Below are 18953 nucleotides of genomic sequence, written 5' to 3'. Positions count from 1 at the left end.
TCCTCAGCTCTGACAATGACATCATAAAACAGATAATTATAACTCACTCCAACGCTTTCTTATACAGCGCCTTATGACAGCATTATATCAACCTGGTATACACAAAGGTTGTTCTAATATGTACCGTTACTGTAAATGGATTTTATATGTCATATGTATCCGTAGACACACTGATGTGCACGTAATTTTTATGTTGGTTTATGTCATGATATGGGTCATGTGCCTGAAATGAAATAAAATGAAATTTATTTTAACATTCAAATATGTTACCATGGCACATACGTATCAGATAGATATTTTCATTATGTACATTACTGAGTATCCTCTGCAATTGTCGATACCTGTTTCGTGCAAAAACCACAAAGGCCTCCCTGTTCTTTGTAATGTCGTAGTTGATGCCTTCAGGAAGATCAAAGATGATCTGTAGATGGAGCAAAAGTATGTTATGGAGTGACGTCATTGTAGCCAGTGGCCAGGGTAGGGTGGCAGGTGGTAGAAGTTGGCAGGGACTAGGAGTACATTCATTGTAACTTCTGCCACCCCCGGGCCAATGGCAGAAGTTAGAATGACGTCACATATAACTTTTGCCACCCCGGACCACTGTCAGAAGTTAGGATGACGTCACTCCTAACTTCTGCCAACTTCTGCAACACCAGGCCACTGGCAGAAGTTAGGATGACGCCATCCTAACTTCTTACAACTTTTGCCACTCCCGGGCCATATTGGTAAAAGTTATGATTACGTCACTCCTAACTTTGGAAAACTTCGGACTGCGTTCAGTGGCTTACGAAAACGCCCGACGTTACATGCGACGTAACCCGATTTCAACTTCTTCAAACTTCTGCATGCCATTTCACCCTGATACTGGACATAATTGGATCTTTTTGTAATAGCCTTAGAAAGCAAGACCAGAGTATGTTTGGCATCATATGTGCTTCAATATACTAGTACTGGATATCATAGTTGCATTTGGTAAGGTTAGATAAATGGTTACATCAATGATTATAATACCAATGCTACCTGTCTGAAATGTAGAGTTCTATCCTACCTTGTAAGTGTCTCCATTGATAAGCTCCAGCCACGTGGGGTAGGTAGTTCCAGCAGAACCACCCCTCACTTTCAAGGCCTGAGTCGTACATCCAGGTTTGCCTCCATTCAGGCGGAAATCCGTGGTAGGGACTGGTCCCTATGAAAGTATGACCAGGCTTATTGAACTGACTGAACCCAGTAGGTAAAGTACTGGAACTACGAGGATGGTTCAACAAAGATTTATCCTTTTCCAGTTATTCATTACTTTATGGGTCACTATCACATCTCACTCCATCCCAGCAGCTGTAAAACATTAATCATTAAGAGTCCATACTAGCTAGACATGTGCCCTGTTAGATATATGAACATAAATATACGTATTTTTAAACATGTGCAATTACTGGAAGTGGATCGGGAGATTTTTTGTTGAACAACCTCGTAGTTACTCAAAATACTATTCTTCGTCACCACGTTACGCAAGTTTCCTTTTGTGCAGATAATAAACCATATATCCTTTTGAAAATATAGACCTGGAGCAATATCATTGATCAAAACTTGTGAGAAGTTCGAACCCAAACACACCATAGATATTTATTACCTTTTAACGTTTTATATATGCGTCAACATCAATAGCAGTATTTATTACTTACCGGGCAGACAGTTATATCTCACAATTCTGACGTGCATGACCAGGTATGGAACACTAAACAAAATGGTATGCACTTTACCTCTTCCATGTAAACAACTATTGCTCTTTCAAGTGCTAGTCGTTTCTTGTCCATGGCTTCTTCAAACTTCTCGGTTGATGTGAAGTCACAATACCTGTGTATATTTAAAGGTAGGATTAATATCGTTAATAAATTAGGCATCAGGAAAGGCTAAGAGAGCAATGTGATATTATCTGACTCGGAATATTCACAACCAATAAAATAAATTCGATGCAAGCATATGTTACTAACGAAGCTACCAAAGCATAACTATCTATTAGTACCATTGTTATCATTTTGGTCAAAGTAAATCTTTATCTTGTAGCCCATATCAACTCGAGTAATGATTCCATCTTCTAGGAGTATCAGGATTACCGTTTCTCATTTACAGGTGTCATGACTCCCTGGCTGTTGTTCACCAGCTTGGGGACCTCATAAAACTTCCTTCCTGTGCCTTTCTCGGTCAGGAGGCTGTGGATTTGTAATCAGAATATGTTATGTTAAGTTGCGCAAAACACTTTATTGTGCTCTGATCCCACCGCTGCCACCATGTCGTGCTCTGATGTCGTGATGGTCGTTTATGTCCACTAAAGACATCTGCGTGAGTTGAATTGTGAATCTTTATTCCTGTGCCATGGCATTGAATTGCGGAGTGACACAAGATTCTTAGGGGTGATACAAGTTGGCTGATACAGTAGTACAAGCTTCTTGAATGGTTGAGTATGGCCGATAAGAAACGTAGTGCGGATGCTAATCTTGTCTATGTCGGATATGTGACACATTCTATTTAGACAAAAATTGTCACCAAAGAAGGTCGCCTATCAACTATTAAACTTAGACGATCGTATGAACCGTTTTTCTAATTCACTAAAATTATATGTTTGCATGTAAAGAAGTTGAGGGTGCTGATTTACTGGTCACATCGGAAGTTGTAATATATCATAAAACTCACTTTTCGCTGAAGCAGCCGTCCGCAGCATCTTTGATGTCGAAGGGGAAGAGAAGTTTGTAGTTCAGGTCCAGCAGCTCCGACATGGTGCCAAAGAACATCTCGATTGGTTTGGGGTAGGTGGGAATGGACTTCAGCCACTCGGTGAAGGTGTCCTTGAACCCGGTTGAGTAGAAGTCAGCTACGATGGACGCAACTTCCTGGTCGCCTCCTTCAACCGTCACGTGAGTACCAGACGTCTTGGAAGACGAGCTGTATTAAAGGTTATAGACGACTGTTTGCTTAACAGTCACAAGACCTTCCTCTTGAAAGTGATGACGAGGCCATGGGAGATTTTGTCTGTTTGTTTATGCTCAACAGTGGCCAGTTCAGTTTTTTTTTAAATGCTCAACAATTGCCAGTTCATTTCTGTATGCCAACAAGCAAACTATTAGTAACTGATACCACCAGACAGCCCTTATGTGTCCGGTGGGATTATCAGTCATTAGGGTTATTGATTAAGCAAACAAGTTGTCCATAATCCCCCAGAAATAAAGTGAGAGTGATGTGAAGCTAGTTTAGCTCACTAAAAAGCTAAACGCCCACTGGTTGTGACATGTTGTGACTGGAAAGATAGGTATGATAGAATTAAGATACCATATATTACCTTACCCCCACAAGTCTATGGCCCAATTTACACTTGTTCTTTGAAACTGTAGTACTACGGTAGTCTACTTCTCTAGTAGACTACAGCTTTTTTCTGGGTGTGAAAAGAAATGAAGCGTAGTCTACAACATACAGAAGTCTACCACACCCCCTGAGGCTGTTGTACTACACTTCGGCGAGGCTTCCTGCCCGTGAGTGTAAAGCGGACGCGCGAATCTTAAGTCTACTAGAGAAGTAGACTACGATGTGTAGCACTACAGTTTCAAAGAACAAGTGTAAATTGGGCCTATGACAAGAAAAAAAATGGATGCCATACGAGGATCCACTTGACATCCCCATTCCAAAGTGACCACCGGCGTTGAAAAAAATGGAATTATAAGAAGCCTGGGCCTGAACGGAAAAGTCCTCGACACTTTCACTCTTTGAGGCTTCACGTCTCTGGAACAGCCTGAAGGAACCGCCAAACTGTGCTGACTTGATGAAATGAGTTCCATAGCGGATGAGGAACTTTTCTGTATACAACAAATGATCTTCTAATTAGTGCACAGTTAAATGCAACCTAAGCAATATTAGGGCATTGAAAGTCATATTTTCAAAATTAACTGATAAGTCCCGAACGCTTCCGGAGAAATAATCACGTGGTCATGGCTCAATATACTTGGGCATTGTGACGTTACGTGGCCGGAAGTTACCGAACATTTGTTTACAGAAGACGGTTACGGCTGGATTCTGGGCTGATTATTGGGTGGTACCAATAAATAAAATACTCCTTTTGCGGCTTGTTTCTACGCTCCTTTTGAACGCCGAAAGTATGAAATAATGATGCAAATGTGCTAATATGGGGAAGTAAATGTCAATTTCAATTTCACCAAACAGAATTTCTTTCCCCAGAATATTTCAAGCTTTACCCCCTAAAATCGCTTAGGGCACCTTTAAATGCTCATGTACAGGAGTAATTCTGCATTGTGGAAAATAGCAGGACAATATCAGCTATCCTCGTATTTATCGTATAAGATATTATCTTTTTAAAGAAAAATTGCCCATATGACTAGGACGTACGAAGCATTCCTTTCCCGTCGTCGATGAAATTTGGGGGAAGAGACAAGAAGTCCCGCAGAAAGGCCAGACTGAGGGTATCCGGCGAGATTTCATCCAAGAATATTTCATACCTAGGGATGAAATGGCACCAGTGGTCAAAATTTCTCATCAACCAAGATTACAATCTTGTCAAAGCAGAGATAAGAAGACTGAACTATGTATTTATATTATTAAAGGCTTTAAGGTTTAAAGTGATTAGTAATCTACTCAGCACGAAATCACTAAAATAAATTCGACTACAAGTCTTGAATAAATCAGTAAGTCAAGAATGTAGCAGTCCTCACTGCATGAGGAAGCACTCACCTTACAACATTGCACTGAATAAGGGACATGAACGTCTGTTTCTGGGATGATGTCGATTTCCCATATGCCGATTCAACGTCAGCCTGTACAAAAACGAGATTCATCAGTTGTCAAGGAAACCAAAGTCTATTTTCATTTCTTCAGTTAAGGGAAACCCAAGCAATATTAGGGCCCGAAAATGGGATTTTGAAAATCAATTTATTTAGTCATTTTTATACATGATTAGTTCAAATAACACAATCACAATGTATAGCGACGTCCATCATGCAAAAATACGACGTCGTTGTGATGTGAGAACTCACTGAAAATCGTCGCCAGGGTTTTTGTAGGCTCGCAAAACTAAGGAAATCATCGTACCGTTTTTGCGCGGTTTTTAAATGCTCAAATCATGATAAAATGATAAAATAGTGTAAGTAAATGTCTCTACCATAAAGATGTCAGCGTTTTTTTTTATTTCCATATTTTGGGTCCTAATATTGCTTTGGTTGCCTTTAAAAGAAATGTTTCCGAACCTGGAAGCCAAATCCAGAAAATGACATCCCGGCCTTCATTTGTAGGGATTGGCGATAGGCTTCTCTTGACTCGTAAACGTAGGAGGCGACGTCTGTGTCAAAGACTCCTTGAACATTCATAGTATCCGGAACATCCTCACCGTGGTACCTGTTGGCAGTGAAAAAAGATTACAATTAGCAAGACTCTGTGTTAATCTCTATTATTTCAGTACCGAGTTATGCTATGATTTGATATATACATTCTATATGCAACCAATAACTATTTTGTCAGCATTTTGTTACTATCATAATTGTCTGATTTGTTGTCATATTGTTATTGTGATCATTTACTACTATGATTATGTTATGAATTGTTAGATTTAGGCCACAGCAAGTAATTTTTATGGATGACATCAGCGCGCTCATTAATTTTCGCCTGATTTCGAAATAAAAAACAAGATATTTCATTGCCCTCCGACGGTGCTCAACATGCAAAAAATTGGCAAATATGTCGTAAACGTAGACAGTCTAAGGTGTTTCATTGCATATGAATACCCAGTGTAGTTCCTGCCCATGATGGTACAAAAAGCTCTTTTCTGCATTTGTTGTAGTTAGTCTATTGAGGTGTATACACATCTACAAGGACATGTTTACATTAAATCAAGGAGGTTTTATATCATATATGAAACCTCATTGGTTGAATACAGGAATAAAAGACCTGTTGGTCATGATATCATATTTCGTTGCCTCAATTCTTGTTTAATAAGTCTTATGATCTCAAAATTTGAAAATATAGGAATCTTGTTTTTTTTGGCTCGCCTTGTTTTTTTTTCGCCCTATCTCATTAATTTTGGAGTCTGCGGAGGATGTCATCCATAAAATTTACTTGCTGTGGCCTTATGTTATTTTTTGTTAATCTAGATGGGGGAAGACCTTGTTTAAGCCATCATGGCTTTTTTTCTTCCCCCAGCACGTGTATCTTTTTGTTCCATTCTTTTCAATTAAGTACTACAAAGTGATTCTAATTTGTGCAAATAAATCAAATCAATCAAAAAATCAAAATCAAACCAAGAAAGACGAAGGGTATTATTACGTTGTCATTCTAAAATACGGTGTCTATGTATGTTTGTGCCCATGAGTGTGTATGTGTACGTATACATGTGTGTGTATATATACATTTGTATATAAAGTTCTATATAATCTAACATTTGGAAACAGTAGAGAGATCTCCAGACAGTAAATAGGAGATGGGGGATGTGATGAGACTGGCTGTAGACAGCGCGAGCTGGAATCTTTTGACTGCCTCATGCGTCGCACGACGTGGGAGCTTCTAAGTCTAAGTCTAAGTCTAAGTAAACAGTATAACATGGGCACATTGCAATACAAAAAAAACACAAAAAAAACATCAATGATTGCTTGACACTCACGTCGCCATGTTGTTACAGTTCCGCTGCACGACTGTTTTCTTTCTGGACACGCTGCTGTAGAACCCGCGGCCATCAAAGCCGACCCCGACGTAGCCACATCCTTCCATCATGTCCTGTTTGGCGGTAATGTTTGAAATGAAATGATTTTATTCGGTAAGGAACTCGCGGGCAAACACACCCGAAGTACGTCCTTATTACATAGTCTATGCATCACAGCCATATGAAACAATGACTTGCAGTCCACTGATATTGCAGCCATATGATTAATCTAAAACATAACGAAAAAACAATTGCGCAGTTATAATTTAAAATCTGTGGTTACGGTAATTTGGTCCAAATATTGTATATTTGTAAGACAATCAATTATTCAGAGAGCTACGAATTTATCAGGAGTACCCTTGCATTCGGGTCTACCGTGGATTGACCTGGCTCTCTTCGGGGCAGAAGGGGCTTTCCGCCGCCGGGGTAGTCTTTGGCACCCGGTAGGAGTTTTACGCGGTAAGAGTGTGAACGTGGTTGCCAACCAACTCTCTGACACGTAGAACTATTACCGGGTGCAAACGATTGCTCCAGCGGCTAAGAGGTCCTTCTGCCCCGAAAAAAGCCAGGCCCAAACCACGATAGACTGGATGCCAGGCCAACAAGGGATGACACTCACATAACAGGCCGGGATGACATCTTTCACATTGTAGCATGGATCGCCTGGCACGTATCCTGTCCCGAAACACCCGTTCATCAGAGCATTGCCCATCCCCATTGGATAGGAGAACGCCATCGCCTGGGAGCTGCCATCGGGTTCGCTGTCCTCCCTGACGACGTAGAAATAGTAATTCTTGTGTCACACGGTTCGTTTCTGACCGACATGTAGCACCTTGCACCTGTTGTAACGGACCCGATGGTCCAGCTGGTAATACGTTTCTCACTTGACTGCGCCATATTGCGCCTGGACATTGCGCTAACTTTGCGAACTTGTGCCAATTTTCCCCTACGGTCACGCCGACGTGCGACACATTTGCGTATTCACCCTTTCACACCCGTTCGTGTCATGAAATATGCTTAGTTTAGCTCCCAAACAAAACAAACAAACAAACAAACAAACAAACAAACGAACAAAACACTTACCCGGGGTCTTCCTCAACGTCTACTTTCACGTGCATTCCTGGTGGAGCGAACAGGTCATCCTCGATCATGCCTTTCTCTGGTGCGAAGTCCACTTCAGCCTGCAAGAAAACTATTTCTGTCAAAGCAGCTGTCATAGTTGACTGCTACGCAACATTTGACGATGACGTAATCCATACATATAAACAAATTTAACAAACACACGAAGAAAGAGGCTTGGTATTTGATACATGTTTCCTACACAAATACCCTCAAACATACATGCAAACGTATTTTACTCACTGTCAAACGAATTCAACAATTGAGGGATTTTCCTAATCTATTCACAACACATTCATCAATACCTTAGTCTATACTTACAATCCAACTCCTAAGATTGTGCTTCCATGTTTTCTGAGGAGGGTATAACTACGAATTTCAAACTGTACCAAATATATTTCAAAACAGAAAATGCTCTTCTTGGTGTACCTTTATGTCATGTCCACCATTTCCACCACCATCATCATCATCATCGTCGTCATCTCCATCCTCAGCTGTAATGATATAACATAAATTTTGTTTGAACCTTTGTTTATTCATGAGAAGCTCAAATCGACACGCAGGCACTGGTAAGCTTTGATGATACGTTGTTTCCCACTCGCCAGTATCATCATCATCATATGTCTTACTCTTTAAAGAGTTGAAGCATACCGTGACAAAGTATGTAAAGAGTGATCTCGTGGGAACAACCTTAATGACGACTTTGTTCCGAAAAACATAGGCAAGACAATGTGATTGGTTAATGAAAGAAAACAGTGTGCTTGCTATCCCCCTTAAGAGTACAGTTGAGGAGTTTTAGGATTAGAAAACAAAGCGGTTTGTAGGTTTCTGAGTTACAAATTATTCAAAGCTTCATGGACACATTAGCAGTTTTCCCTTACCTCTTGCAAATATCTTATCGACCGTTTCCTCCATCACCTCTTTTTCCAATTCTCCCGTCGTCTCAGACTCCTGCTGCAAACTTTGCGCCATGATGTCTGGCCCCATGTTCTTCATACTGCCTAGTTTTTCTATCGTGTCCGTCAGTTTTTCTGCGTCGAAGCCCCCTTTTGATGCTGTACATGGTAATATAACGTGGGAGAAACATTATAAGAAAAGCATTCCCTATGGACTGTCCCTATCATATACGTGTACCATAAAGGTGGACAAGGCTGCAAACCATTCAATTAAAAGCTTCGCAAGGGGTCAAGTAAATTGGCAGATGCGAAGCAAAGGAACTAAAAAAAAAGCCGTTAACATTAGCGAACGCATTAATAAAGCCTTTTAGGATCGTTGACACTCATAGAGAACCTACAGATAATCTTCATCACCCTGCCAGGGACATTGCATTTTCCAAATACGAAAGCAATACGATTTCTTTAGTCAGCAGAATGTCTTGCTAGTAACAAGGGTTAGAGGACTTACATAGCTCTCCGGCAAGTCTCGCAATGGCCGGGAGGAAGCGCTTGTCCTTGACATAAGCAGGGGCGTCTTCAGAAACTGCTGCCCGTAGGGCATCTTGGAGATCTGCCGGCAATGCTGGAGCACAGAATGGTGTGAAGAAACATCATAAACCAGTGGACAAAGGCTGTTCTCTATTCATTACCCCAAAAATTGCCTCGTTCTAACATAATGTTATTCATTTTTTTCTCATCGAACATCTTCAGAGGCTGATGCTGGGGGGGGGGGGCATCCTGGAGATCAGCCAGAAATATGCTGGGGCACAAAATGGTATGAAAAAACACCATTAACCACAAGACAATTGCTGTTAGCACTTCGTTACCCAACGGTGGCACTTCCTTACATAATTTTTTTTTCATCGAACATTTTGAAAACTGCACGGTGTTGTCATAAGACCTCTGTTTTGTGATCATCAGAGATTGTTAAATTTCTTATAGGGCGATGTATCAAATCAACCTACTTTTAGAGCCTTTGCATCCGTACGATAGAAAATTTCCTTGAATTGATATTTTCTACCCGCTATCGATATTCAAAAGGACATTAATGCCATATCATCCTCAGCTAACATTTATCCGTTTATCATGTTAAGAACATCAATACTAAAATTCACGTGTCTTGTCTTTTGCACACACACAGATAATCAGTTACCTATGTTCATTAGTGCCCTTTCCTTTATTTCCATTTGTTCATTCGTACCGGTCACTTGTTTTGTTACAAACATATGTATGCGCAGACTGCTGATAATCCAATTCCTATTGGGCTTAGCAGTATGAACGAAGAAGAAGAAGAGCATCAATATCTGTCCTTGGTGCCCCCCCTACCTAGTTTACCAAATGCTATGAGTCACTTACATAGGGACCTTTTGATGACTCGGTGTCCTGGTTTCGACGATGGTTCCTTCCATAACACAGTACCGATGAGGTACGCGGAGACGGCCAAAATCAGCACCAAGGGCACTCCTATCCCCAGCACCCTCTTCATGTTGGGGTACTGATGTATAGGTGACAATGGCAACGTCAGTGGTACTTATTTATTTATTGGCTTGGCTGTTTTGGACGATCCTCAAGCTAGTTGGACAGCCCTACCCAGCTAGCCTGAGGCTATTACAAAGGGCTAACCCTGCTGAAAAACAAGACATTACAATGGACAGCATAACGAGCTATAACAATATTCTAAATACATGCACATATTATGAACTATTGTATATAATGATTAAAAAGAGAAATAACGTATATAATGGTTATTAAAGCTGCAGTTTACATGTTCCTCCACTTTTCTTGAGTAAACATCTGTTCGCTATAAAAGACTGAAGGACTGTGACCTGTACATCGATATACTATTTGTTATCGACAACGCCCCCTTTCTCTTTAAATAAAAAATCATTCCGCCCCGCTTTTAAGCACCGATAACTGGGACCGTCATTACAACTTTAAATTCTCAGCGCCATAATTAAGATTCGCCCTTAGAAGTCAGAGCGAAAGGAAAACGTTTTCCCCAGTCTCATACAGTACTCTCCTCTGCCAAACTGTCCGTAAATTTATGAAATCATATTGATATAATTCATATTGCCAAAAACTATTATCACAAATATCATCATCGTCGGGGTTATGCCACCCCTTATGGGGTGACATACCCTTTCGTTGGCTGATACAAGACGGGGATGCGCCAGGTCTCCCGTCCGGGTCTCCCGACCAGGCCTCCATCCATTACAAAGATACAAAACAACAAGAAATGCTTATAAAAAAGCTGACAACGCGACTATTGCATAATAGTCGGGATAAAAGGGTTGGGGGGAGTACTATCAAATGAGTGTAAGATTGCGATCATGATACAAGGCTAAAACACTGTCCCGGACAGATCCACGTACTCGAATCAAGACTGTTTTCAATTGTTATATGAACCCGAACCTACCACAATAACTGTCCGAACTACTAACAGGAGAGGAAACACATATAAATAATTTCTAGACAGTGTTCAATCCTAACACAGAGAGGGATGAAAGGAAACAACTGCTCACTTTGTCTCTGATTTCTTTCTTTGAAATCCTCTCAAAAACACAGGAAATGCCATATCAAAAGGTTCAATTTTTAAAATTTTCCGGGGGGAGCATACCCCCAGACCCCCCTAGGAAGCTCGCGCCCGCGGCGCTCGTCTCGCGCCCGCGGCGCTCGCTGGTCCCTCAAACATTAAAAAGACCCCCCCCCCAATCACAATCCTGGCTACGGGCATGAAGACGTACTCTAATATTAAATACCGCTGTGACACGATCTGTCCAATGAGGTTTCTCTGCCCAAGGAGGTTGAAGACTTTGCCCTCCCCAACAATCCGCCCGCGATGGACGAAGCGTCTTCTGGCGAGACTTGACTGAAGCTCAATAAACTCGATAAACTCTAGCGAGAGTTTGTTACTAGTACCTTGCATGAAGCGCGATCTGGCAAGGCTCAGCCTGTCTGCAGCTTGGACGATCAAGAAGGAAGGACGGAATGACATAATCGAACCGGGCGTAAGGCAACGCGACGCATTGCGTTGCAAAAATGTCTGACAAGTATCGACGAAGCTCACTCTAAACCTTTCGTTTTGTAGTTTCACTATTTGTCCTCTCACTGTTGAGAAGAGCGCTAACTTGTGGGATCTCAAATTGATAATAGGATTTTTGCACAGAACGATTAATCTTTGAGTGCGATTGGGAAATTTAGGTATAAAGCATCCGTATGTTTGTCTATTTTTGTATGATACTAATGCCCTCTCTGGCAGACTCGTATATTGTTCGAGCCCACCTACCTGCTGCGGACAGGATTACAGGTAAAGATTTAACCGACACGCGCTGTGCCTTGCGCTGTAGCACCAAGTTCTCAACAACACCCCCTTTTCTGTCAATCAAAAATTATTCCGCTTCGCTTTTCAGCACAGACCACTCGGACTGTCATAACAACTTTATTCTCTGGGCGCCAAAATGACTGCGGCTCCAAGACCTTTAAACTCCAGCCTTTTAATCTTTGGGTGCGATTGGGAAATTTAGGTATAAAGTATCCGTAAATTTGTCTATTGATATACGATACGAATTCCCTTTTTGGCAGACTCATGTTGTATTCTTCGAGCCCGCCTGCCTGTTCCAGACAGGATTACAGGTAAAGATTTAACCGACACGCGCTGTGCCTTGCGCTGTAGCACCAAGTTCTCAACAACACCCCCTTTCCTGTCAATCAAAAATTATCGCTTTTCAGCACAGACAACTCGGACTGTCATGACAACTTTACTCTCTGGGCGCCAAAATGACTGCGGCTCCAAGAACTCTACCCTCCAGCCTTATCAATCTACTTAAATTCAGTCTACTGCATAGCCTAGGGCACTTAAGTAGTCTCCTGCACGACATTGTGAACTTGAGTAACCTCCATCATTTTCTGGGAAAATGACAGATTTTAACTCAAGATAACATTATGATCGAGTTGCAATGGCATTAGCGTGGTGGATTCAAATGTAGAGAAAAAGGCATTCACCTTCTTTAAAATCATTAAAGTCTAAGAATTACAATCAGAACTTGGAGCAATTTTCTGAAAATGTTTCCATCCCGTGCATTATTCCTGAAGACATACAAAGCTTTTTTTGTATCGGATTTAGTTCTATGAGAATCATGTGTGATAGGAATGACCCCTTTGACAGACTCCTGCCGTATTATTTGAGGCAATCTGTTTCAGACTGGGTCACTGGTAGTTAAGGTTTTTACTGACACGTACATGGTGTGCCTTAGGCTGTGAAGCGAAGTACACTGTATCGAAATACGTGTTTCATACAAAGACCTTACTTACACTCGAGCAACACAGCGAACTTAAGTAACCTGTATACTTTTTAGGGGCAGAATTTAGTGCGACTGTATAACGTACGTGTATAGTTGTCCATTTTAATGTCATGAATATTACCCTTTGGCAGACTCCTGTTTTATTGTTCGAGCCCGGCTACCTGTTCCAGGCAGGATTACAGGTAAAGATCTAACCGACACGCACTGTACCTTGTGCTGTAACACCAAGCTCTCAACAACACCCCCTTTTCTGCCAATCAAAAATTATTCAGCTCCGCTTTTCAGCACAAACAACTTGGACTGTCATGACAACTTTACTCTCTGGGCGCCAAAATGACTGCGGCTTCAAGACCTTTAAACTCCAGCCTTTTTAATCTGTCGTTATTCAGTCTACTGCATAGCCTGAGACACTTAAATAGTCTCCTGCACGACATTGTGAACTTGAGTAACCTCCATCATTTTCTGGGCAAATGACAGATTTTTACAAGATAAAATTCTGATCAAGTTGCAATGTTATACGTGGTAGATTTAAGTGTAGAGAAAAAGACATCCATCTTTTTTAAAAATATCTAAGTCTAAGAATTACAATCAGAACTTGGAGCAATTTGAAAAAGAAAATGTTTCCAACCCGTGCACTATTCTTGAAAACATCCAATGCTTTTTTATAGGATTTGATTCTATATATGAGAATCATGTGTGATAGGAATGACCCCTTTGTCAGACTCCTGCCGTATTGTTTGAGCCAACCTACTTGTTTCAGACTGGGTCACTGGTAGTTAAGGTTTTTACCGACACGTACATGGCGTGCCTTAGGCTGTGAAGCGAAGTACACTGTATCGAAATACGTGTTTCATACAAAGACCTTACTTACACTCGAGCAACACAGCGAACTTAAGTAACCTGTATACTTTTTAGGGGCAGATTTTATTGCGACTGTATAACGTACGTGTATAGTTGTCCATTTTTATGTCACATGGATCCCCCTTTCACAGAGTCCTGTCGTATTGTTCGAGCCCGCCTGCCTGTTTCAGACAGGATTACAGGTAAAGATCTAACCAACACGCGCTGTGCCTTGCGCTGTAGCACCAAGTTCTCAACAACACCCCCTTTTCTGTCAATCAAAAATTATTCCACTCCGCTTTTCAGCACAGACAACACGGAGGACCATCTACACACGTCGTTTGCGATGAAATTGTTGTCTATTATGACAATAGAATTTAAATGATGGGTGATGATAGATAATAGTTAACGTCGCTGTGTCGCCGAACTTGAATTAAGCAAGAAATCCAATTCACTCGTCGACTGCACAACATGAGGCGCCGAGAGTGTCTGTAACTCACTTAACTTTTGCGTCACAGTGAAATTTAGACATGGTAGAAACTTGAAATTCGCAGTTGGTGTATACAACAATGAAACGATCGAACTGTCAGCGATTGTTCGAGGGTGTGCTGAATTGACGGTGGCCACGAAACGATACCATGGATATTAGTATATTTACTGTAAACAAGCGCCCAAGAGTACTAGTAACCTCTACCGTCAAAAATTTAGTTTAGAGACAATAAACAATATCGATTCTCTGCGCACTGTGGCAGAATCTTCGTCTTTCGTCGGTTAAATTCCGAGAAAAAAATTGGAGAAACACAAACGTTGTAAACAACATGAGTTGGGCGTATCTCACCTTCAAACCTCGGTCAATCTTCCCTAAGTTGGACATAATACAAATTTACCAAATATTTGTATATCAAGGATCGATAATACATAATTGTCATGCATGTTAAGTATGCGGTAGTAACAGTCAGGATCTTGATAATAGACAAGTGTCATACGTTACTCTCGGCTGTCAAACTATCCTTCAAGTTATGAAGCTATATCGATAATAGTTGGACTGCGCAAAACTGCAACGCCAACGGAGAAGATACAAAACTTAAATGTCTAACCGGTATCAAGGTAGTCCGCTCCAAAACGTTCGATTTGCAGTTCCAAGATTTCTTGTCAGTCCCTGTTGCGAGAGTGCTGACTTGGCGGGGACTTGTCCAGATGATAGAATTTTGTTCACCACCAGTGGAGCGCGATTGGGGTATTTAGCTATAACGTATCAGTAATGTATAAGTTCATCTATGATACGAATTTCCCCTTCGGCAGACTCCTGTCGTATTGCATGAACCTTCTTACCTGTTTCAGACTGGTTCACTGGCAATGATTAATACATGCACGTGCCTAGTGTGCCTTCGGCTGTTGCGAAGTTTACTGAATCGAATAACGCGCTTCATACAAAGACCTTTAGTCGAGCAACACAGCGAACTTAACTAACCTCTATCCTCAAGTAGCCTCTAACCTAACCCAGGCTATAGGTTTTTCTTCAACACCACGAAGCGCGAAGTGCGATGGGGCTATTTAGCTATAACGTACAGTATTTGTTGTCCGTCAAGTTATGAAACCATATCGATATAAGTTGGATTGCTACATTCTATTCGAACAATGATACAAACCAAAAATATCTGACCGGTATCGACGAAGTCCACTTCCAATGTAGTTCTGTTATTTGTTCTCTCACTCTTGAGAGATGCATAACTTGTGGAATCTCACTCTGATAATAGGTTTTCGTGCTGCACCATAGATCTTGGAGTGCGACTGTGTTTTTTTAGGTATAACGTATGTGTATAGTTGTCCATTTTTATGTCACATGAATTCCCCCTTTGGCAGAATCTTGTCGTATTATTCGAGCCCGCCTACCTGTTCCAGACAGGATTACAGGTAAAGATTTAACCGACACGCGCTGTGCCTTGCGTTGTAGCACCAAGTTCTCAACAACTGTCAAACAACAATTATCGCTTTTCAGCACAGACAACTCGGACTGTCATGACAACTTTACTCTCTGGGCGCCAAAATGACTGCGGCTCCAAGAACTCTACCCTCCAGCCTTATCAATCTACTTAAATTCAGTCTACTGCATAGCCTAGGGCTCTTAAGTAGTCTCCTGCACGACATTGTGAACTTGAGTAACCTCCATCATTTTCTGGGAAAATGACAGATTTTAACTCAAGATAACATTATGATCGAGTTGCAATGGCATTAGTGTGGTGGATTCAAATGTAGAGAAAAAGACATTCACCTTCTTTAAAATTATTAAAGTCTAAGAATTACAATCAGAGCTTGGAGCAATTTTCTGAAAATGTTTCCATCCCGTGCATTATTCCTGAAGACATACAAAGCTTTTTTTGTATCGGATTTAGTTCTATGAGAATCATGTGTGAAAGGAATGACCCCTTTGACAGACTCCTGCCGTATTATTTGAGGCAATCTGTTTCAAACTGGGTCACTGGTAGTTAAGGTTTTTACTGACACGTACATGGTGTGCCTTAGGCTGTGAAGCGAAGTACACTGTATCGAAATACGTGTTTCATACAAAGACCTTACTTACACTCGAGCAACACAGCGAACTTAAGTAACCTCTATCATTTTTAGGGGCAGATTTTAGTGCGACTGTATAACGTACGTGTATAGTTGTCCATTTTCATGTCACATGGACCCCCCCTTTCACAGAGTCCTGTCGTATTGTTCGAGCCCGCCTGCCTGTTTCAGACAGGATTACAGGTAAAGATCTAACCAACACGCGCTGTGCCTTGCGCTGTAGCACCAAGTTCTCAACAACACCCCCTTTTCTGTCAATCAAAAATTATTCCACTCCGCTTTTCAGCACAGACAACACGGAGGACCATCTACACACGTCGTTTGCGATGAAATTGTTGTCTATTATGACAATAGAATTTAAATGATGGGTGATGATAGATAATAGTTAACGTCGCTGTGTCGCCGAACTTGAATTAAGCAAGAAATCCAATTCACTCGTCGACTGCACAACATGAGGCGCCGAGAGTGTCTGTAACTCACTTAACTTTTGCGTCACAGTGAAATTTAGACATGGTAGAAACTTGAAATTCGCAGTTGGTGTATACAACAATGAAACGATCGAACTGTCAGCGATTGTTCGAGGGTGTGCTGAATTGACGGTGGCCACGAAACGATACCATGGATATTAGTATATTTACTGTAAACAAGCGCCCAAGAGTACTAGTAACCTCTACCGTCAAAAATTTAGTTTAGAGACAATAAACAATATCGATTCTCTGCGCACTGTGGCAGAATCTTCGTCTTTCGTCGGTTAAATTCCGAGAAAAAAATTGGAGAAACACAAACGTTGTAAACAACATGAGTTGGGCGTATCTCACCTTCAAACCTCGGTCAATCTTCCCTAAGTTGGACATAATACAAATTTACCAAATATTTGTATATCAAGGATCGATAATACATAATTGTCATGCATGTTAAGTATGCGGTAGTAACAGTCAGGATCTTGATAATAGACAAGTGTCATACGTTACTCTCGGCTGTCAAACTATCCTTCAAGTTATGAAGCTATATCGATAATAGTTGGACTGCGCAAAACTGCAACGCCAACGGAGAAGATACAAAACTTAAATGTCTAACCGGTATCAAGGTAGTCCGCTCCAAAACGTTCGATTTGCAGTTCCAAGATTTCTTGTCAGTCCCTGTTGCGAGAGTGCTGACTTGGCGGGGACTTGTCCAGATGATAGAATTTTGTTCACCACCAGTGGAGCGCGATTGGGGTATTTAGCTATAACGTATCAGTAATGTATAAGTTCATCTATGATACGAATTTCCCCTTCGGCAGACTCCTGTAGTATTGCATGAACCTTCTTACCTGTTTCAGACTGGTTCACTGGCAATGATTAATACATGCACGTGCCTAGTGTGCCTTCGGCTGTTGCGAAGTTTACTGAATCGAATAACGCGCTTCATACAAAGACCTTTCAGTCGAGCAACACAATGAACTTAAGTAACTTCCAATGTTTTTTTAGACAAAATTAACAAATGATAACCCAAGATAGCATGATCATTGATTTGTAATGGGACTGCCTACGTGCTCAGGCCAGAACCTGGCCCCTTGCTTTCCAGGAGGATCCTCCATGTAGTCCTGTCCCTTGCCCTAGCCTCTGCTTCCCGACTGTTTAAGCCCGTGTCCTTCACAATTTGGTCTTTCCATCTCTTCGGTGGTCTTCCCCGGGGTCTGGGGGTGGCGAACTCCTGGCTGTAGGCTTTGTACACTAGTGTTTGTGGGGGTCGTCTTATGACGTGGGGGTCGTCTTATGGGACTAGTGATGTCTAAAACTGTGCGAATCAGCGCTCCCCCCCAAAAAAATAAACGCCGGCGCCGCTCTGAAGGCCTGCAAAGGCCCAAGGAGGCAACGCCGCGATATTATTTCGCGGTAGTAGCGAAAGGGAAATTTTCTCTCTGTTTTAAATTTGCAAAACAATTTTGAAGTACACAGCGCGCATTGAAGAGGTCACCGTGAAAATAAAGATTAGTGTAACTTATGTGGGGGAAAGGTAACATTTCTAAGTAAGTAGTTGAAATATAGCATAATTCACTTCATCTCCCTCCCCTTGCAAGAAATGACTGTTTTGAAATGGACTGTTTTGTAAAAGCCACCCCCTTGGGAGAATGAACTCTTCCGGTGGTACATGAACATCCTTACTCTTAATCTGTCGCCATGACCCTTAATCCGACAGCACAGACCATATTCTGTCACCCTTTCTCTTAATCCGTCATCATCATTATCATTAATACATCATTGTAACCCTTAATCCGTCACCGTAGCCCTTACTCCGTCACCATTAGCCTTAATCCGTCACGAAAGTTTTAAATACCTCATTGTTGTCGTTAATCCGTCACCATAGCCAGTAATCCGACCTCATAATCATTAATCCGTCCCCACAACCCTTAATACGTCACTTTTGCCCTTAATACGTCATGATAATCTTTAATCCGTCAGGAAAGTCTTTAATCCGTCAGCGTTGCCCTTAATCCCCTCAACATAGCACTTAATC

General features: G+C 41.4%; 1 protein-coding gene across 1 annotated transcript in view; it reads right to left on the bottom strand.

The window, feature by feature from the left end:
• LOC136422370 (uncharacterized) overlaps positions 1 to 15253 on the bottom strand; it is a 28997-nt gene extending 13744 nt beyond the window's left edge. The window contains exons 1-17 of the mRNA XM_066410095.1: positions 14981 to 15253; positions 10099 to 10237; positions 9212 to 9325; positions 8689 to 8862; positions 8237 to 8301; positions 7772 to 7869; positions 7308 to 7458; positions 6650 to 6762; positions 5244 to 5391; positions 4732 to 4814; positions 4390 to 4499; positions 3647 to 3842; positions 2689 to 2937; positions 2112 to 2207; positions 1758 to 1851; positions 1049 to 1186; positions 342 to 421 (exon numbers count right to left, since the gene is read on the bottom strand). Coding sequence (XP_066266192.1) covers positions 342 to 421; positions 1049 to 1186; positions 1758 to 1851; positions 2112 to 2207; positions 2689 to 2937; positions 3647 to 3842; positions 4390 to 4499; positions 4732 to 4814; positions 5244 to 5391; positions 6650 to 6762; positions 7308 to 7458; positions 7772 to 7869; positions 8237 to 8301; positions 8689 to 8862; positions 9212 to 9325; positions 10099 to 10228 — 2039 coding nt within the window. The 5' untranslated portion in view covers positions 10229 to 10237; positions 14981 to 15253. The remainder of the gene's footprint in view (positions 1 to 341; positions 422 to 1048; positions 1187 to 1757; positions 1852 to 2111; positions 2208 to 2688; positions 2938 to 3646; positions 3843 to 4389; positions 4500 to 4731; positions 4815 to 5243; positions 5392 to 6649; positions 6763 to 7307; positions 7459 to 7771; positions 7870 to 8236; positions 8302 to 8688; positions 8863 to 9211; positions 9326 to 10098; positions 10238 to 14980) is intronic.
• Between the last annotated feature and the right edge of the window lie 3700 nt (positions 15254 to 18953).

This window comes from Branchiostoma lanceolatum, chromosome 1 (assembly GCF_035083965.1).
Source record: "Branchiostoma lanceolatum isolate klBraLanc5 chromosome 1, klBraLanc5.hap2, whole genome shotgun sequence".
Classification (NCBI taxonomy): domain Eukaryota; kingdom Metazoa; phylum Chordata; class Leptocardii; order Amphioxiformes; family Branchiostomatidae; genus Branchiostoma; species Branchiostoma lanceolatum.
The sequence above is the reverse complement of the archived record's forward strand: the minus strand, read 5'-3'. Positions and strand labels throughout refer to the sequence as shown.